The sequence below is a fragment of the Apostichopus japonicus genome, chromosome 20, assembly GCF_037975245.1.
Source record: "Apostichopus japonicus isolate 1M-3 chromosome 20, ASM3797524v1, whole genome shotgun sequence".
In the NCBI taxonomy this organism is placed as follows: Eukaryota; Metazoa; Echinodermata; class Holothuroidea; order Aspidochirotida; family Stichopodidae; genus Apostichopus; species Apostichopus japonicus.
In genome coordinates, this window is record NC_092580.1 from 22672199 (window position 1) to 22695014 (window position 22816).

General features: G+C 38.3%; 1 protein-coding gene across 1 annotated transcript; it reads right to left on the bottom strand.

Moving 5' to 3' along the window:
• Positions 1–4441: 4441 nt before the first annotated feature.
• LOC139961234 (DNA replication licensing factor mcm5-like) lies at positions 4442–18921 on the bottom strand. The gene is made up of 16 exons (XM_071960306.1): positions 18612–18921; positions 17479–17605; positions 17052–17180; positions 14962–15134; positions 14335–14490; positions 13084–13168; positions 11994–12201; positions 11138–11298; positions 9778–9846; positions 8762–8995; positions 7980–8063; positions 7482–7597; positions 6984–7112; positions 6332–6474; positions 5657–5784; positions 4442–5305 (listed from the first exon to the last, which is right to left on the bottom strand). Exons 1-16 carry the CDS (start codon positions 18764–18766, stop codon positions 5204–5206), a joined length of 2199 nt encoding a protein of 732 aa, XP_071816407.1. The 5' UTR covers positions 18767–18921; the 3' UTR covers positions 4442–5203.
• Positions 18922–22816: the final 3895 nt, after the last annotated feature.

Below are 22816 nucleotides of genomic sequence, written 5' to 3' on the forward strand. Positions count from 1 at the left end.
GAAGTGACTGGAATATTTGCAGCGTACTTTGATAGTCGATATATCTCGAAGAACGCATCCTATAGGGCCCAAAGAAGACAACAAGACCCTGCATGCTGGTTGGTACTGCTTCATCTCTAGAAGTCTTCCTCTCTATCAGCCTCTTCGCTTGATGAAGCTCGTGTCTCAGGTCTTCTTGATCCGCACCATATAACTCCTGTAGAGTCATTGTGACGTCACCGTCCATTTAAAAAAGAGAAACAAAAGCAAAGTTTGCCCGAACAGTCGAACACAGATTCAGTAGTAAACTAAAGTGTGTTGTAGACTTGTAGAGCATGAATATTATAATTCGACGGTCGTAAACATGCGTTTTCAGTACAGTGCGACTACTGTAGATGTCTTCTCGGCCTATGTGCTATGACATGTCAGGGTTTTGAGCAACTATAGCCTACTGCCGGTCCGCGGTCGAAGGGTCGTTCATGAGTGGTCATCATGGAGATTCGAGACCATTCAGACCAATGACATATTTCTCGCTCATGTACTTTTTTTCGACACCTAAAATTCCAGTGGGAGGGCGACTGGGGGCGACAAGCTTTCATGGGGGGGGGGCTGTCGCCCCACACCCCCCGTGGCTACGCATTCCTTACAGCGAATTTGGCACTTTTTGGCTCGTAAAGTTCCTGAAGGAAAACAATAGGGCAGATTGATATACTCTGGTAGGAGTATGCCACCTTCAAAGGTGAGGGGGTTCGATCTCACCAGTACGCCTTTCCATGTTGGTTAAAATTTTTGGGCAAATCATTACAGCCCGTCCACTCTGCCCCCACCCCACTCTCCAATCAAATTGGGCTCCATTGCCCATGTATTCAATCGAGCTTTCTGTTCATGTTTTAAAGGAAAATTTCCATCAGGATATTGTGGAAAGTTGATATTTTGTGAATGCCTCAACAAAAGTTAATGTCATCAGTGGTAACGGTGGCGCTCTTTTTAAAATGTTTCAATTGGGAGATCAAGGCAGTTGGGTGGGGATTAGGGAGTGGGATCAAGAGCAGATAATAGCACCAAGAACAGTTGGGTAGGTAAGAAACTATCAAAACTTGGGGAGGGGAGGGAGGGAGGGGGACGGAGGTGAAGGGAAAGGAAGGGGAAGGGAGGGGAGAAACCATTGGCCAGTTTGGATATCGGTGGCACAAATGGGACATAGAAAACATCAGCATTTCATCTCAAAATGTCGATTATTTATCTCAAAATTTCAAATATTGAAATTTCAAGTAGTTCCTTAAAAAAAATTCCACTAGCGTTTATCTTCTAGTATTATGATTAGGGTATTTCTACTTATTCCTTAAAATTGATACATTTTATCCCAAAAAGATCGATCATTTAATTTCAAACTTTCAATTTTTCTTGAAATTTAGAATTGTGGTGGTACTAATTATAGTGGGTTGGTACAAAGTTAGGTAGTAAGGTACAAGTAAGAGTAACGAAAGATCCAACTATAGGCAGTTGAATATTGCTATCGGTGTTTCAGCAATATTTCCAAAACGAAATAAAAGTCAAAACTTCGGTGGCTTGTGGGGGTATGTGAAATAAACTGATCCTTCAATGGTTAAATGTTAATATCCATGCATGTATGGGACTAGAAGTTTATTATTTTACATCAGTACCTGATTTGGAATGATCATAGCCAGTTACTATTAGTTCATAAAGATTATTTGCAATTTGCTATATTTTTGGGGTTTTCAAATACAAATTGTTAGACATGGCAAAAGTAGTTTCTACATCAGCTGAAATGTTTTGCACCACTCTAGCTTCCAGGTCTTTCTCAGTGAAGTCTTCGATATCCTCATAATTAACACTGTGTCTGTATCTCACTTGGTGAAGCCATACTTTTAAACTAAAGGTAACTTACTGTAAACACTAATATATAGACTTTGTATACCTTGCTGCAATACTAAGTTTACTACTGTACCATCAATTGCAGAGATGTCGAATGGGGTGCCTTTGCCTACCTCAGTATTTGAGAAAGTGGTCAGATGCTGGGGCATACTCTTGTCCATCGGATGGGGATGATAAATGGCGGTCCTGGGAGCAGGAATGGGAATGAATTCACACCCCTGCTTTGTTATCCTCTGAACACTTATTGAAAAGAGGAGGCTTGAAATAAGCTGGTGTTCATCCATGATCTAACACGGATAGAGTCTAAAATCCTGAACCTTGGGTCTCTAAAGTAAACTTAACTAACAATGAATAAACAGGTAACCAAATTTTTTGGAGTACTGCAAGTGTTACATGCATGAGTGATTTTAATCCTCAAAATATAACAAAAACTGTTAGCTGCTTATCCACTAAAGAGCCTGCAGTGTAAGAGAATGTGTAAAAGTAAGCATGACATTTCGATCATTTTAGCTAGCTAAGCTTACTAGTTCAAAACTGAATCCAGGATGAGGACATTAGCAGACAATGTCCATTGTGACACCATCCATGTCGAACCTCCTTGATCACACAAGACACCAAAGAAAAATTTCATGAAATATATGGATTTTTTCCTTTTATTTTCACAAAATTGCTTGGAAACATACCATACAGGATAGCAGTTCGTTCATAGTTTATCACAATTTCTTGAAACTTGATTTTGCTTAACCAACCAGTAAACCATGACTTACTTCACTTACTTGCTTTAGTTGATAGGTTATTTTGTGTTGCATTTTTCCTTATCATTAATCAAGTGTTGAGTTCAAGCAACTTAAGTCAACTTTAACAAACTTGTAGCACTCAAGTCAGTAATTGTACTTAAGTCTGTATTTTGAGTACATTTTTTCATACCCATACTCTGGACTTTGTACTCATGGATTTGTACCCCCAGTATGTTGTTGACTAATATGACATAAACCCATCCAATCTAGTAACAAACAATTACTAGTTATTTACAGTTTTTCACAATGCCAAAAAAAAGGGAAAATATTAATATTACTATTACTATTATACAAAATACCTCTTGAAACAACCAATATGTCACCTTTTGAATCTGACATGAGTCATGGATAAACTACAAATCTGTCCTTAACACTAGTAACTGACAAAGATGTTGGTACAGAGATATGAAAATAATGTCAAAGTTGTTGTTACTTCCTAAAATTTAGGAATCATCTCTGATATTTTTAAGCCAATAATGGCAGTAGTGTGGCTTATGGGTAACAGTATTTAAAGGAATTGTCTGGTGGAAGATTTTGATACATTGTCCTTGTAGTTATTATTTTTCTCTTTCTAACCATGTAAAAATTGTCCCCATTCGACATTTTCTTCTTGTAGAAATCTGGTTTTCAAATTCACCAGTTTCTCACCAAAAGTACCGTTTGTTCGAACGCTTCAATATGGTGTTTGACGTAGTGCTTGCAGATAGGCAAAACAGGCGACTTGAAGTTAGCACTCCCAATTCCGCAGCAAATTAACTCACGTGTAAGCACATTGAATTGCCTCATATATATAACGTACATACTCGCGAACGTATATACTACGATGCTCAGTTGGTGTACTTGTATAGCGTTACACATAGTACACTCACACTCAAACCACAGTTCATTAACTGTTCTTCGAACTCGCTGAAATAAAATTCACGGATCAAATTAACAGTAAAAGGAAACTTATAAAGTATTCGTTAAACCGAAAGATGAAACTTGGCGGGATCGATGTCATCGCAGAACTGTCCGATTGTAAACGTTATAGTAGCCTATACACGCGAACATTCTTCGCGCTGGAGCTGGATACCGCGATGTATAAACAACGAAGTGCCTGCTGTTAAAACTTATCTTGTGTTACACAAAGACCACGAAACCACCGATCTACTAAATATATTGCGGCTTAAAGAGTTTTTTAAATTATATCTAATTTATAAGAAATTTCACCGGAAATTATTGAAGAAATTGATCGAATCGTTGTCAGAGCAGAATATAGCGCTGAAAAGCTTAGGCTTTGCAGAACTGTCCGATTGTCAACGTTTGAGTACAGCCTACATGCGAACATTTTTCGCGTTGGAGCTGGATAGCGCGATGTATAGCCTGAACAACTCAGAGTCTGCTGTTAAAATGTACCTTGTGTTACACAAAGACCACGGAACCACCGCTCAAGTACATGGTGGCTTAAGGAGTTTTTGAAAACATATCTAATTTTTAAGAAATTTCACCGGAAATTAAGGAAGAAATTTATCTGTATACACACGCTGTTTTTGTTGTGATTACCGTATAGGTACTGTGCGGAGGGTGGGTTATGACGCAATCTGCTATGGCAGAGCTGACGTCACGTATTGTACTGTTCAAATCATATTTAAAATGTCTATCCATAACGATTAAAAAATCGTTTCTCTGTCAAACGCAACATTAGCGTTCTCATACTTTGACAACATGTTTGGAAAATTATTTACTATTTTTTAAGGTAACTTCTTTGGGCCACCAGACAATCCTTTTAAAGGAGCAATGAAGTTACAGTCACTCGACTATAATGACATTAAAAAGTTTGAAGACTCGCGTACAAACAAACGTCTCATGCCGGTAATCTGACCTAGTTTCGAATGAGGTGTAACAGAAGTGTTAGACGCCAAAATCAATCCCAGAAAATACACACACAGCTTGCTACCGTCAGTAATTAGACACTAGTGTACAGTCAATACATACAGCTGCGGTCATTACCCACAACACAGTGTAATAGCAGCGATGGACATGTCAGGTCTAGATAAAAGATAACAATTAAGGTATCACGTTTCATTACTGTCTGCATTTTGTAGCGACAAGAAAACTCGACTTGCAAGCAATGGAAAGTTAACTTTTAAGAGCGCGGCACGCGGTTTGGGGCGAGTCTTCAATGCCTTGAACTAAAGGGATGCCTACAGCAGTCAATGTGTACCAAGTAAGCAGATATTGCCAAACTTGTCAAAGTTGTTTCATTGTACTGCAAGTCTATGACAAAGAGCTAGTCAATTCATTATGGCAAGCAAGATTTTAGCATCCTTCTATGATATCTTTATTAAGGCTAACCAACGAGGAAGACACAGTTAAATTTTATTAACTAAACATACTGTAGAAGAGTAATTATAATTGATATCTACACAATGGTCAAAGCAGCAGTGCTCCTTATTCGTGACTTGCACAATCTATTGGGGGTGTTGAGACGACTTAATCTCTGTCCCACCTCGCTATAAGAGTTTGGTAAAAGAGATTCTTGTTAATTAAGTTTACTTCATTCGATACAGCATCTTCCTCTGCATTCTGTACTGAATCTCTCCTCTTCTAATCATCAGGTGAATCACCTTAAAGATGCTTCTTTCCGGGTATTTCTGTAGAAATTGAGCAAAAACAGAACAGATAGTTAGAAGAGATTCATATTAACAATACAAACAGCTTCAATGAAATAATTCGACAATAGACTGTAATTGATCATTCTTGGAAAAACTTAATAACTGGAAAAAACTATATGATTAAATGGTGGCTGTGACAAATTTTACTCCTAGTAGCTTTTCACTAAGTTATATCTCCAATATGGGTATCAAAATTTCAGAAGTGCACTGATTTACAAATCTGTTAATTTTCAGCCTCTTATAATGGTTCCCCGTGGCAACTTAATGGTTTCCCGTGGCAACTTGATCGAATCTAGAGGAAATATTGAGTGTTTCATTTTAAACACTAACCTGTCTCAGAAAGTCTTGTACTATGCAGTGTTCCGAGACTTGTGTGCCGATGGCAAACCGCCGTTTCAGCTGTTTCTCAATCCGTCCCAGCTCTTCTTGATCTTCTTGAGTGGTGAATCCCTCTACACCTGTGAGTACACGGAATTGATCAGAATATTCTGACAGTTAATCATCTATTTGGTGTAATACTAGGACAACTCAACTTAGCAGTTAACAGAGTATCTTTGCATTAAAATGATTGATTTCAACAGGGAGAGTGAAGAGCACATTCATAATGCTAAAGTCATTACAAACAAGACCTTTTGGCAAGTCTTTCGGCTAAAACCACTTGTAGTAGATTATCTTGGGAATCATTCTGCACTAATCTGCTCACCTGTGGGCCTATGTGGGGGCTTTCATGCTCGCTACATACCCCCACAGATGATTGCAATAATTACTTTGTAACTTGTTGTATAAGAAGTGCTATATATAGTATTACCTTCGTGGTGATAAATAAGTCCCACCACCCCCGAACCTTTGAGGAACAGTGACCCCTGTTGTTCATCTCAGCCAAACTTTCTGGTGATGCCATTTTATTCAATAATTATTTACCCGAACATTTGCTGGTGACTGAAACATGGGACACTTTTTTTTACGTGATCCCCTTGCATGGAGGAAAAACTTGTATTTACTTACCAGCTAAATTCCCAGTCCTTGCTGCTTCCAATGTGGACACTTGGAAGAGACGTAGGGCCTCCTCGACGTGGTTTTCATTCGCAAAAGGTTTTAACTCCATCTTTGCAAGGGATTCAGATATACGTATAATGGCTTCCAGTTGCCTTTGAAAAGAGAGGAAACTACAATCATAAAAACATACTTCTTAAGTAACCAAGGACTGAAAAATCTTTTTTTGATAATGGTAAAGCACACTCCTCATGAATACTGAACAGACAATGAGAGGTCCCATACAAGGATGCAACCTCCATGTAGGACACCATCACATGGAAGGCCATCAGTCTACACATACATAATTACGTCCTAATTAGTTTAATGGGTTTAAAATCTCTCACTAAAATTGACTTCTTTTGTACGTTACGGTGAAAAAGACATTAGTAAGGATACAACATTCCTATAGCAGGATACAGCGACCTAGTGGAATATTGTCCCACGTGAACGGTGGAGCCGTTTAGCAGGATAAAGTGATAGTGGGAGGATAAATTCCCATGACGGGAAGGGGTGTGTTTCAAACATGGTTACAATCAAGTTATAGCTACACGTTACAGTGCAAATGTAAGAATTAATAATGATTTATTTCCAATATTCTCCATGATTTTTCATGTTCTCTCACCTGACGGTAATAGGAATACTTGTTTTCTTATCAGTCTCCATCTCGTGAGCTCTGGTTCCGCTTCTCATGAGGACGTAGCGGTTCTTCAACTTACTCGCTGCTTTATCCGATATTCTCGGTCCGCAGTTGCTGATAAATAACGGAACAAGAACCAATGTTGTGACATGTCATAATCTTAATTTGGTTGCATTTCCTTCTTTATATAAATATTTTTTGATCCACCCATCACTTTCACCCATGCAGCCAGTACGTGGTTAGGCTTTACAGAAGGGCTCAGAAGCGTTTCGTTTTGCCCTAAAGATGTGGCACATACGATATAAAGCTATTGTGTACTTAAAATATTAGCCTCTGCACATATAAATAACATTCCTTCGTAATATGCTTCAACTTCTTAAACACAGTTTGTCACATTGAAAGATGGATATCCCCTTTACATGTGCTTTTACAAAAAAAAATTAAAAAAACGTTTTTTCTTTCTTTTTTTCTTGGACTACTTACCTTCTTACATATCCAATAAACTTCTTGAGAAAGTTGAGGCTTATCTCTCCTTCGGCTGGCTGGTAAGTCATTTGCTTTGCATTGACATGGACGTTCATAACGTGTTTAGCCAAACGCTGTAAGACAAAACAATGCAAAAATGCTGGAGAGGTGAGCAATTATTTATACGTCTGTCACAATCACTATGTAAACACTATTTGTGATTAATTTACATTGCATATTATTCTATGGTTCTAAATTAAACTAAGTCAAATATAATCATACAGAGACATTAAATAATATTCACTTTTTCTTTGTTTTTTCCTTTTGTTTCTCTATTTTTATTTTGTGATATTTTTATGGTATTGGCATTCGTCCTTTATTGCTCGTAGGTCTTAATTTGACGAATAAAGTTGACACAAAATCCTTTCCCTTTTAAGGTAACATTATTAACAGGATCAGAAAAATAGTTGCTTTTAATTCTATCCAATCGACATGAAAATTTCTTTCAAACCTTACCATATCTTTGGCTTCATTGTGTTCATCTTTTACGATGAAAATCATGTCAAAACGGGAGAGAATAGTTGGCATAAAGTCAATATTCTGCAAAGGAATTGTAAATATAGCATAATATAAAGCTTTAACAAACTGAGCATCAATAGTCAGAATGTATAGAGATTATAAAGGGTAAATCCCAATGAGTATCTTCCAGGCTGTATGGCCGGTCGAAATTCTAGATATCTGCTAAATGAAGTATCTTAAAGTTAAGAACCTCAGAATCTCTCTTCAAACACGTCACAGACATGTCAGTACGATCCAAACCCCATCAAATTGAGCACATTTTTAGTTGCCCTACGTTTGTCTAAATACAGAACAATTTATACAGTATCATATGACAACTTGCTCTGTAAAACAGCTATATGGCCACTCAAGAGAAAAGTTTTGGAAACTGAACTGTAGTAGAAAGATACCTAATTGTAAAACTTGTTGCAGAATGGTGTAACATGCATACCATGTTGCTGTCAAAGATGTAGAGTAACTTATTTACAAAAGTTTTAAGTTTCTTTACAGATCGATATATATTTTTAGTGAAATGGACACATAATTCATAATCTTTGTTCTGCCGGTCCGCTTCCTGATTGAATAATACCATGGTTGAAGCCATGCACTCTCACCAACAAATTTGAATCATAACAAATACTAACATACAGTCACAATCAGTAAAATCTAACTACGGCATGAGCTCATTTTACGACAAGATGCATATCTCCTAAATTGGGATTAAACCTATCTAAGCTTACGTCATCTCCTTTAGTGTCGTCCCATCTACCGTAGACAGAATTCGCAGCTGCCAGAACCGAAGTCCTTGAGTTCAAAGTGGTGGTTATACCAGCTTTCGCAATGGATATCGTTTGTTGTTCCATGGCCTCGTGAATAGCGACACGGTCGTCTTCCCGCATTTTATCAAACTCGTCTATGCATACGACACCTCCGTCGGCCAACACCATTGCACCACCTTCCATTACGAAGTTACGCTGTAAAGGGTGTTAAGAATGACAGATTGTTTCGGTCATCTTGATTAAGAATTATTGTCATCCATTTATCAACAAGAAATAACCACTTACAATTATTCTATATGCAAGTATTCAAAGTTACGATAGTGATTTGCTAGTGAGAAACAGTTTGATGATTGTCAATGTATTTGGTCCACTTAGTTGCTAAAAAAGCACCACATGTTCCTTCCAAAGTTTATAAACAGTAGATCAGAGAGCATTGCAATGTCTTATCTCATTTGTTTGGTTCTTGTTATCGTCTTTGTAACTTATTACAATCTTTACTTATTACAGAAGGAAATCTGTTTTTGATAACCCCTGCAGACAATTTTTGTCCCATCTATAATAAATGTAAAGCACAAAGAAGGTAAAGTAGCAGAACTTAACATCTATGTCACACTTCTTTCCAAGATCGAAACAAGGAATAATAACATTGATGAATGGTCATCAGTATAAGCCAATTAATATGCCAGAAAGTGAAGAAATGGTCGTCACTACATTCAAACATCGAGCTATCGGCAGAATACCTGTCCCTCACTGAGACATCGAATTGTCTACATTTTAAAAGCTGCCAAATGGCCTGACAATCAATTTGGAAGGTCAGAAATCTCCAGAAAATTTACTTTTGCCAAAATCTTTCAGGAATATTTAAGATAGCTAAACATTGGAGATCATAATGAGAATGACCTTGATCAGACTTATTTCATGTAAAAATTTGTACTATTTAGTCGAAGATAGAAAAAGAAATAGAAATTCTGACTTACAGTGGAAGGATCCCTCATGACAGATGCAGTCAAACCAGCAGCACTGCTCCCCTTGCCAGATGTATAGACCTAAGATAAGAAAGAATGTTGTCATAAAATGAGAGTGACTGCATGGCCACTGTTGGACAGTGTAAACTGTTTATTATAGGAGACAAACCTATTCCCAATGGATAGCTGAAAGAAAAATGCCATCTTAACAGCTTGTTTTCAATTCTTGCTGTAGTTGTTTATAGGAAATATTCCATTGGTAGACAATGCCACACTTACATGGAAGTCTCAACTATTCTCCACTGCTATTTGCAATGCCTCGTCTCATTATCTCCCTTGACTCTTGACACATGTGTTGTTGCTATTGTTGCTGACAGGCATATTCCATTGACAGAATTATGTGGCACTTATTCTACACTGCTACAGGTCCAAAACACATTCTCTATATCTTGCTGTTTTCATGAAATTTAAATATTGTACAGACAAGACCACCATAACTCTTCCTATCCCCCCCTCCTCCTCTCCCACCCACAAGACAATATGTAATAGTTTGCAGAATTACTGCACTAAAAACCCAAAAGATTAAAGACCAACAGACCCCGGGATTCTTTTATTCCTCGTGCAATGAAGCTTTTTTTAATGGTACTCTGTTACGTTGATTGTTCCTATCCTTTCTATCATATTATCTGTATATACCCACAATTTTACATATTATATATTTACATTTGATATCCATTTTATTGTTTTGTAGTGCAAGTACACAAATTTCCTTTTTGGAGATATAAAGTTTTACGTACTTACTTAATTAGACCATAAACTGAACATTTCTAAGTCCAAAAGCTCAAAAAAAGCTGTTGGTTGACAAATGTGATGTTAATGGAACTCATCTGGTACAGCAACATGACCATGTGTCTAGGGAGTACTTACATTTAATTCACCACCATTCTTTGTTCCCACGCACGTGTGATTTAGCTCTGCAAAATTTTTAGAGTAATCACGACTAAATAGGGAATCTCTCGAGTGCTTAGGGAATAGTACCCTTATAGTCGGGTTCTATGCGGATTTTGTCAATGATTTTCAATGCTCTCGTTTTGCAGCTATAAGTAAGTATTTTTGATGACAGTGAGCTTGGTATTTATATATTTAGAAAAGCATTTATAAATTCAATGGATATTTCAGTATAGGAAAGGATCCTGTGAGATACAACTTTATTTGGTTCTTATCAAATCCCTTAATTTGAATTCAACCTATATTCAACCTATGGACAGAGTGCTGCGATGTGGGCCTTATTATTTGGTTAGTCTCTTTACATGATTTGCAATATTTTGTCAGTGAAAAATGTTTACTTTTCTCACAGTTTTAAAGAACCTACCCCAATTGGTGATACTTTCTCCACAAATTTGAGAAGTTGACTTTTGGCTGTACCAGGATCTCCTAGCAACAATAGATTGATGTCACCTCTCCTGACTAGACCATCTGGTAGACGTTTACGAGATCCACCCAGCAGCAAACAGGCGATGGCTTTCTTGATATCTGCATAAGGATAGGTTATAGCAAAAAGCATTATTATTCATAACTTACTAGCCTCTACCAGGGAAATACAACTAGCAATACATGCACCTAACCTGCCAGTGAAGATGAACAGTCCATTCTGGACAGAGGAGGTTTGTTAGCTTCTGCACAATAATAATAATACAAATAATAATACATAATACTTATATAGCGTCTCCCAGAAATCTCGAAGCACTGTACAATAAAAAATAAACTAAAAAAGGAACATAAACAGTTAAACCAGGCTAAGAAGTATAATGACAGTTTAAAAACAGCTAAAAAGGTAAGTCTTCAATAACAGCATCACTAAGTTCATGCAAAATGAATGAAAACGAGAGGTCAACTATGAGAGGTCAACTATGAGAGGTCAACTATGAGAGGTCAACTATGAGAGGTCAACTATGAGAGGTCAACTATGAGAGGTCAACAACATGAGGTCAACAAGTATGGCATGCTGTTTCTCTAAGAATAAATATCTCACTTTAAGACACAGGATCCACAAGTTAACCATCTTTGTACTATCAAGAAACTCTGTGGTGCTTGTAGCATTTGGAAGCTGATAAGTGAGATGACTACTGGTAGTCAGAACGAAGATGGCGGAATGCTGATCTAATTACTATACACAAAGGAGGTGTCACACGACTATGAACACACACATATATGTTATCAGTACCTACCAATACTGCCATATATGGACGGTGCGATGCTCTTTGCGATGGTTTCATAGACATTTGGATCTGCTGCTACTCTTCGGAATTCCTCTTCCTCTTGTGGTGTAACAGGAGCAAAGGTGCTACGCCCCTGGCCTTCTGTGTCAACCTCAATGCCAATCACACGAATGTATGGATTACGGATTCCAACGGCTACTTTATCCTTCCTTGTCCTCTGTGGGTAACAGAGAGAGAGAGAGAGAGAGAGAGAGAGAAGTCAATGACCAGCAAATTGAAATTAAGAGAATTTCTAGGAGTTTCCCCACCACAACCAAGAACCAAAGTTCTCGATCAATATATTGTTTTAAGGGCGCAAATTGCTTTTGATAACTAACATGACAATTGACTTTCCACAAGATGTTCTGTACAAATTTTTTTAGATGCTACCTGATTCACATCCAAACAGGGATAATTAGAAGTGTCTTCAGTCTCACCAGTAAATGACAACAACCTTAACCATTTTCTTATCAGAAACACGTAAACACATTTACTCCCAATATAACATCAGCCTCAAAACCCACTGTAATTTTACTGTTTGAGAGAAAGTATCAAACTACTCAACATCTGATGGTAGATGAATGCAACAAAGTAACAGGCACTTCAGAGAATCCAAGAAACGGCCACAAATCTCCAAAAGGTAGTGAAATAGTCACAATGCTTTAAACTTACAAAACACTTTATTGGTTTTGGAACAAATATTCTCATGATATTCACAAAAGTTGCTGTAATAGTGGCACATACGGCGCAAAGCTTCCATTGTTGTCCAACTTATAGACTTTTACATGACGGTCCAATGAAGTGGCAAACAAACCAGGATCCTTCATTATATAAAATAAACAACACATATATGGGTACAGAGTTCAAGGATATCAAACATAGGTGGCTGTGGATTAACTGAGATTTAACATGGCTGCCGATTGGCTGCAAATAAACTTAGTAAAATTATCCTAACAGTACTGATTGTGTGCAATAGGTGATCTACTATGCAGGAAGACTAATCACAGACACATATCTCTCTACAGTATGATCTTCCAGTCAGTAATGTCCTTGAACTCACCTTAGAAACAGCACCAGCTTTCTTGATTGAGTATACTCCAATAACAGTCACTCTGTTTCCAGGCACAACTCTCTCACAAAGATCCCTAAAAAAGGAAGCAAAAACACACTTTGAGGGATAAAAAATGAAGAGACATATCAACAGATGCTATTATTGACAGAATAAGTGACAACATCACCAAATGTGAGATAAAATTGGTCTTTTTGTTCTTAATAATTGTGGACATCTTTTGTTAAAAAAATAAATACAAGCACTATCACAGAACTGTGTAATCAAAGATCGTGTAAACAACAAATGCTTATGGTCTCTCTTCACAAGGACAAGGAAATGACTGACTAAATGAAAACTGTTGCAAAAAAACAGAACATGGCTGTAATAAAAATGTGAACAATTCCTACTAAAGTTTTGAAAAAGTTACCATATATGGGTTTATGTGATAGAACGACAGTTTGTCTGTGCATTATGAAACAGAGAAAACTTTGTATGGTTGTGCATAAGATATTAAGCACAAGAAATATGCACCAGGATTGACAATATAAAGTTATGAGTACCAGGTGAACTTCTCTTCTAAGGGTGTAAAGATCAGATGGGGTGGGGAAGTTCCCCCTGTTGTGTCATAACTATCTGGCAAAATTTGTGATTGTCAGCAACCTGGAAACTTTTAGGGGGCAGCTGAGATGTTGGAGAATGTAGTAGTCACAAACAGATATCAGATAAGTTGCTTAATGTTCTCTTCCAATCCTCACCTCATCCCACCCCCACATTTCACTTAGACAGCATTTGGTAATATTCCATTTGGTAATTCTTAGGTGGCACATGGAAGAAGTTATTTGTTTACAAAGAGTAAGTTTTTTGTTGCTAATAGCTCATCTAGCTGGATTAAAGGCATTGAAGACTCGCCCCAAACCGCGTGCTGCGCTCTGAAAAAGTTAACTTTCCGTTGCTTGCAAGTGAAGATTTTCTCTTGTCGCTACAAAATGCAGACAGTAATGAAACGTGATACCTTGTTATCTTTAACTGGACCTGAGATGTCCATCGCTGTATCGATTGTATACTGTGCTGTGGGTATTGACCGCAGCTGTACATACTGACTGTACACTAGTGCCTAATTACCGACGGTAGCAAGTTGTGTGTGTATTTTCTGGGATCGATAGTGGTGTCTAACACTTCTGTTACACCTCATTCGAAACTAGGTCAGATTACTGGCATTAGACGTTTCATTTGGCGCGAGTCTTCACACCCTTTAATTACCTGTCACAGTATAGTTGCATGTGACGAGGCATCTCGCCATTCGGTACAACCTCAGGAGACTCTTGCAGCTTCAGTATCTGGAAATCCACACACTTGCATTTGTCAGGAACGATGAAGAAAGGATCGAGGGGGCACTTGGGGCGTCCACCTTGGTCACTGGAGATTTGAAACATTTTGCAAAGTTAATGAGTCGGACAAAAATGGTTAATTGGGCTAATGAGTACAACATCTTTAGAGTTGCACATGGCGAGATCCTGTATTACTCGTTGTGGATAGGGGAAAGGGTTCTACAGAGATATCAGGATGTCCCTAATAAGTTTTCCATGTATCCCTAAATGTTATAATCATTTGATTTATTTTCCACTACATGGTTATATTTAAGTAAGCCTATAGAAAATGGGAAAAAGACACCATTGTTAAGCTGGAAGGAGCATGATATTGTGTATAGATCTCCATCCGAAAAAGAACAAAGAATTTATACGTTCTATCAGGCACAGATGGGGAAATTTTAAACACATGCATGCACCAAATAGTAACGACTAATTATTGGTACCACAGTAATTGTAAATAATTATATCATGAATATGCATATGTTATTTGCATACAAGAAAAGACTTAGAGACTAACGTGTTACATCTCCTGGGCATCACATAACCCTCTAGGCCTGGATTGATTGGCAGGTTCGGCATGAAATTTTTGCAGCTACGGCACTGAAGGGTTATCTTGGTTGCCTTGGCGCGAATAGAAGATGCTGAAATAACGATACCAGGTATTTTCACCAGATTGGAAATCTGATCAGACTGGAAGATAAGTTATTGAGCATTTTGGTTAGTACATGATATAGCAAGTATAACATAAATGTCTGCTGTATAGACCCTAACTATAGCACGCCATCATGGAAAAGTTTCTTGAGATAACGTACCTTGTCTCGACCTGCCTTGGTTGTAAAATGACCTCTTTCTACCAATTAGTCTTCAATGCCTGCCACATATTTTTTCTTGTATGAGGGTCTTTGTGTGAAAGACTGTATGATTAACTACACTGTAGACATGAACATACTTCCACACAGTGTTTACACAAAGAGCCTTAAGGTGTTAAGAAGCTACGCAGGCTAATTAATGAGCCTGAGGTCAATTTACGACAGTCAGGTCGATAACGTAAACACAAGTTTCCTAGCTATAGCGTGCAATAATATTTAGAGCCAAAAAAACAGCTCTTTAAAGACCAACTATGGAGACTTTTCGATGAACATAAAATCCCACCATTTTACATGTATGTAAATCTCAACTGACTCCAATTACATTGCTGTAATTAACTTTACCAATTTCGGACGTTAAATAAGTGAAAAATGGGACGAAAAGTCAGCTTCTATTTCAGACATATATACCGTGCCAAGGGTATAGCATTGTTAGTACATGTACGGTAGTTAGTTACAACTCTCGCCGGCATTGGCTCACAGCATGTGTAAATAGCCATGTTAGGATTTATCTATTTCATTTGTTGTATTCCAGTATCGTGAGTTCGTGATACATGTGTAATATTGTCCGTTCTGTTTATTCCGACATCTGCATGGTCCAAGGAGTTGAATAAAAACGGTAGTATGTAGCGATCGGACGTTTTATTTCGTTAGTGACTGTCTTGTGATTGTGGGATGTTAGTACTGGTCAAGGCCTGTTTCAACTAGACCTAACTCTATGGAATTACACAGACTCATGGTAGTTTTTCGCCCAGGATTGAACAAGAAACGTGGATTAGGATATTCACTGCTAAATATGTTTATTGACAGGATACTTTTTCTGTGTTTGTGTACTTTTGGATATTAAAACGAGTAAGTACTATGTAAGTATATTGTACCGTACGGACCTACTGACGCTACGCTATGTAAAAGATGCCTCCATTTGAGTGGAAATTTTGCTAATAAAATAAGCAATTTAACTAAAATTTCTGCTTATAATTGTCTTAAAACTTGTTGTTAACCTTCATGTGTTCTTGTTTTAAGCTAACAGCTTTTCAAACGCTCGAAATTGGAAGTCAAAAACAGTACAATTGTTCGCTATCTGTGTACAAACAGTGCCTATATCAGGGTTTGATTTTCGCGGTATACAAACTTTGACGTCACACGGTGACCAGAGGCTCCTTTGGGTCAATCTCTGTTTTCAGACATTCCAGAGGTTCATGTCACGTGACTACCCAAAATGTCCATTTTCGTGGTCGTTTTTGATGGGTTATAGTAGGTTTTGGAAGATTATTTTTTACACATGTATGTTGATTATGGGTATGTAAACTCCTAAATTAATGGAAAATCTCAACAACAAAAATTGCCTCCATATTTGGTCTTTAAGCTTTACCTATTTACACTGCTCCACAGCTGTACATCAAGGTTGACAATGCTCCAAGACTACATATGGTTTCACCTTACACAACAATAAAGCTTTGACAGGATATATATATAGATGCCCTTCTAAATCCTGTCCCTCTGCATGCACTTTAAAAAGCATCATTTCCTATTCATTTTACTTGTGAAAGAAGATTTTAAGCAGTTCAACCCAAGTCTTGTTGACTTATATGTTAAAAGGAAGCCAGATGTGATCAATATGGTCAATATAAGCGGTGCCATTTTATGAATGGTACAAAATAAACCAAATACCATTTGTTTTGCACTGAAGTAATGTGATCATGTTGAGTTAATTTAAACTATAATACTGTGACATTAATACCTTCAGATGTCTGATGGAGACTGGATTAGCATCCGATGATATCATGATCTGGATATCTTCAATTTCTTCCTCTCCCTCTGGTCTAGGCTGGGTTACTTCATCCGCCATCTCTTTGGCAGCAGCTTCAAACTGTGTTCAAAATATGTTTTACCAGATTGTAATGCAAATGTTGAGGGTCACCCATTAAATTCAAAGTTTATAATTTCAATATATTATTCAAATATGCTGACAAGGATTATAAGACTTGAAATGGTAAATGGTCTCAATAAACTACTTGTGAGCCAGTGGGCAGACACAGAACTCTAAATAAAGGTGTTATGTACTACAACTTTGATCATTGTTGTTGACATTGGTTTTCTTAAATATACATATATTTTCAAATAATCAGTACAGTATGTCATAAAAGGTGTTTAAATATGCTTCATACCAGAGGTAGGAACTCTGTTGGCTGCTTTTGAAGTTTTCCTGCAAGCTCTTCATCAAAGCTGGCTAAATCTTCTAAGCTGATATGTAGCCAAAACTGGTGTAAGTTGTAGTGGCGCTTCAGTTCATCACTGTGGATGTTAGAATAAAGACAATCTATAAACTAACAACTAAAACTGTTTTAATTGTAAAAGTCAAAGGCTAGGCTAATTAGCCTAGGTCATAATATAGATAAAGTAACAGTTCTACGTAATAGATTTGGGTACTAATTTAGCATCCGTACCATTTGACTATTTCTGTTAATCCATATCCCGCAGTACTATCCCTCTCGCACATTCATGTAATCACTCCCTATCTCCACCTCCCATTCTTCTATCTCCTAATCCTAACCGGATTTTACAGTTGTTATTCTGCTGATTCGAAGTAAGCTTTCCCATTCATTTGGTACGGATTCTAAAGTTAGGCCAAGATTTGTGAACTTTTGGCCTAGGCTAATCTTCACAGTACTTGTCAAAGCATGCACTTATCAAAGCCATCTTGTGCACAATTCTTTCTTATATTAGCCACATTATCAATCGATCATTTGCATTGTCTAAAAATATGTTCATAATAAATAATGGTCACTCCTGCTCAAAGTCAAACTTCAGAAGTCATTAAATGTGTCCACCAATACGTAGCAGTGGGCCTTAGCTAGTAGTACCACTCTCCAAAGCATTTAAGCGTAGGCCTATCCTCACTAACACTGACTCAGTGTTACTGTCATTCAAGCCTAACAGAATTTGAACACTCCTCGATTTAGGTTATATATGAATAGGTTAGTAAGAAAGTGCTTTACGTTTTAAGAGTTATATTTGGGGCAAATTCTGACGACCTTTACGACAATAGCCTAGGCCAAACTTCAGCCTCAGGCCTAGACCGTAGGCCTAGCCTACATCATACATATTATTACATGTATGGACAGGTCTTGTTGAATGAAACCCTCCATAACTCATGTAAAACGAACAATAAATGTAAAATTTAACTGTCATTTGTCGTCTTTATCAACTTTAATTAAGCTAGGCATATCCTTGGCCTAATATTTGCTATGAATTCGGAAACCTGGCTGACGTAGGTCCAGTGCTTGTATATGTTACTCACCGATACTTGTATGTAAAATTTGCATCGTGAAACTTCCTCAGAAAATCTTTGAAACGTCTTTGATATGAGGTTCTGTTGACTTGGTTTGCATCTTGCCCATCGTCTAACGTAAAATTGTCCGAGAAAAAGACACCTGCATCATCGAATCCAGACATTATGATCAGGAAATTTGATGGTTCTTTCGTGCCAAGTGACAGTGTTTTATCAGTTATCTGCTTCGGCTGATACTTGCTAGGTTTTGCTGAACGGCTTTGTCTAACTTCAATAGTAACGGGACTAGTTCGACGCAAGTACCGTTAAAAACAATTTCTCCCGCCGTCCATCATAACACGTGAATGTTACCGCGCGAATTGTTAAAGCAACTGATTTGCATACTGAAATCGCGTTTCCTACATCTGATTGGTCAATATGATATGAATATGTATCAAAGCGTCATAATTTAAATTTGGCTAGCGCCCTCACTTTCAGGTAGCATTTGAGGTGACAAATGCACAGTAACACGTCATTCGTGAACTTGGGCGTCTAAAAATGACTTGAAAGGTCAACAGTTTTGGCCAAAAGTATGCTAGAAAGTAAAATAATGGTCACCCATGCTCAATCTACAACATTTATTTTACTACTGCCCTCTATAGGCATTCTCCTTCACCCAGACTTGCAATTCTCAAGTTGTAAAATACTTTAGTCTAGAAATAATTGAGAGGGTCAGTACCACCAGGAAGGTGGTTATGAAGACTTTTTAGCAAACTGTTTGCATGCTAAATATTTGAGGCCAATACCTGTAACCATCTGAATCTCCAAACGTAAGTGGGTATCAAAATTGCTTAATTGGTAAATTAGAAAGATTATGATATTGATATAATCAAGCTTGTTGGGTAGATCATGACGATGTGATTCCAAAGCCAGATGGCTACAATGTGTTTCATGTTTCCTTGTTTTATAGAAAATTATGTAATGTTTATGGGAGAATATTTTTGTGTTCGGGATGATAGTCAATAGTGATGAAATTAATACCCGTTTCGCTTAGCTTACAAACATTGGAATGTTTTAGCACTACTACACCTCCACTGACCCGGTTCATTGTCGACACCCACTTTCTCTTTCTTTCAAAACTACCTTTCTACATCTACAGCTCTGTTGTAAATGTAAGAAAAGCAATTAGCTCACAACTAAAGTTATGGTGTAACTACTGAAAAGGAAACTGAGGGATTTTTTCTCGACATTTTCTGTTATTTTTGAAATTTAATTTACTCAATCAAGCTATTAATCTGATCTGCATTGTCCCAAAATAATTTAGAAAAACTACGTTATCAAGTTAATGAAATCAATGCATCTTGTTTTAATACCTCAACTCATGGAGTATTTCCAGCATTACACATAATAACATATAAACCAATGGCATTTTTTATAATGCCCTCCATAGGCTATTTTAGACAGATACTTATTCTTGTAGTTATTTGTCTTATGGTTTGTTATGTCTTTTGTCTCCCTCGTGAGCTACTAATACTGGGAGATGGAAGTCCTGATTTTAAATGCCCGCCAATTTTGTGCCTATCCTCAAAGGTACCCCTTCTTCTGCAGTTGCACCCTGCTTCATAAAAGCTCACTAAGAGTTGAACTGTCATGATTATAACCTCTATTTGTTGTGTAACAAATCCATCCGCCCTCTTGCTATTATTCCAGGGGCGTATCCAGGATTTTCTAACCCGGGGGGCGCGAATTACTATCTAAGCGGAGCGCCACCATCGGTTGGCGCGCAGCGTACAAGAAAAATTCTGGTTTTTACACCCCCCAGATCACCGGAAATGACACTTCTCGGGCTTGAAAATGACCAACCAGATGTACACTTTTGCCTGAGAACCAAGTATTTCCCAATAGTTTTTTTTTCCATTCATAAACATTTTTGAAGATTTTCTTCAGTAACAAATCATGTTCGACCTCATCGCATGTCCTGTGCAGAGCATTGCTTTTGTAGGTGATTCTACGTCGCGGCCCACAATACCCGACAGCCCCACTTTTCAAGGTTTTCAGCCCATTATTTGTTCAGAATTTGAAAATTCACTTCAAAACATACCCACAATGTTGCTAAAAGGTCATCTATGGACAACCAATATAGAAAAACTTCCTTCAACCCCTAACAGACCGGTCAAAACTACACGAGTAGAGGGAAGTATGACGAAGAATGTTGGTAAGGAAATTTTCGAAAATTCAGACACAGTTAATTTATTGGTGTACAAATATTAAACCCTCTTATAACGGCTATTATAAAACTTGGTTGAAGGAAATGAAATAATACCAGATATTCCCGAAATCGAACACTACACACATAGGCGTATAGGAGGCGGGGGGGGGGGGGTTCCTACTGAAAGAAAAATAAATTGCAATGATGTATAGCTAAAGGAAATGAAAAAATATCTCCTTGATAATTAAAATAAAGTTCTAAGCTTGGTCGACTAATTCGCCATGACTAATGTAAAAGAGAATTTGACATAATTGGACCTCCATGCTTTTTCTCCATCTATACATAAGACATTTCGTTGTTTACATTAGCATCCCGCGGTATACTGCGCAATTTCCACGGACCGTACGATACAACGATGGTATGCGATGTAATAACCGATGCTTGCTTATATGATATTGACGTTAAGTTGTTGAACGCGCGCGGAGCTTGCGAAAAAATTAGGTTATATTTATCGGGCAAGTCGTTACAGCCCCCCAAGTCAAATTGGGTTCCTATGACTACACACATCGACAGTTTTGAGGCTGTTCATCCTGGAACCGCAATTTTTATGCTCACTGATATGATGTGCTATCTGCTGTTTGCTTTACAAATTCGAACAGGTGCGCAGCGAATAATTTGCCAAGAGAGGGGCGAAGCCTGTAGGCAAACTATCTAAGCGTAGCGCCACCACGGGTTGGCGCGAAGCGTACAAGAAAATTTTGGCCGAAAATGCCTCCCAGATCGGTGGAAACGACACTTCCCATGCCTTGTAAGTTGCATCTAAGCATTTTCTATTTTGAAATTACTAGCGATATCATAAAACAAAAAAATATGCTCGGGGGGGGGGCGGTCGCCCCCTTCCCGAAATGCGTCATGTTCCCCGACGACTCGGTCGAGTTCGAGACCAGTCACAGTTGGTTTCATAGCACAATTGTTTAAGGCGTCCATACACACACACGCGTTATGATAGACCATATATAGTATTTATATAGATACATTAGTGAGAGAGGAAAAATGGAAACGTCAAAAGTGGAGTTGTCGGTGTAAGAGGTAGGGTAAGGCGCACGCCCCTTCCGAAGTCCTCGATCCGTCACTGGCTACCCGGCCATGTGTATATAATAGAGATCAGCGCTGTAATGATGTCACTGTTCCTCTTTCCCTTCCCGGTGTCTTGGCAGTTTCCTTTTACTCCCTCCTTTTCTCCGTTTTCTCTCTTTCTTCTTTTTCTTTTCCCTTCCTTCCTCTCCTCCTCCTCTTTTCCCCCTCTCTTTTCCCCTTTTCTTCTCTTTTTTTCTCTCCTCTTTTTCTTACCCGGGGGGCGCGCGCCCCCAACGCCCCCCCTGGATACGCGCCTGTATTCTATGATCGAGTTTCCTTCATTGAATCTGCTTGTTAATTGCTTCACACAATCTGAATTCCATTCTTCATTCACTCCCCCTCCCCCGTCCCCCTCCCCCTCCCATCACCCTTCTGTTAGGCAAACGTCCATGTGCGTGTACGGACGTGCTGACTGAAATCACTAGCTACATGCGTCCCCATTCCCACCCTCTGTTAGGGGACCATCCATGCAGGGGCGTAGCGAGCGGGGGGGTGTGGGGGGGTGTCACAATAATTTGGTCGCTGTCGGCAAATTTTGGGTCTGTCGGCAAAAGGAGAAAAGGTGAAGAGAGCAGAAGGGGAAGAAAGAAGGAAAGCTGAATAGAGAAAAGGAGAACGGGAGCTTCTTCCGTGCCAAATTTGACTTAAAATATGCACCAGATTGCATCTAAGGACGTGTCAAAACTAAAAAATTTCCATCTTGGGGGTCTACCCCTCCCCCATTACAGTCACCACTTCCAGATCCGTCGGCAAATCAAATTTGACTTAAAATATACACCAGATTGCATCTAAGGACGTTTCAAAACTAAAAATTTTCCAAAGGGGAGGGGGACACCCCCTCCCCTTAGACCCCTCCCCCATTTCAGTCACCACTTCCAGATCCGCCGGC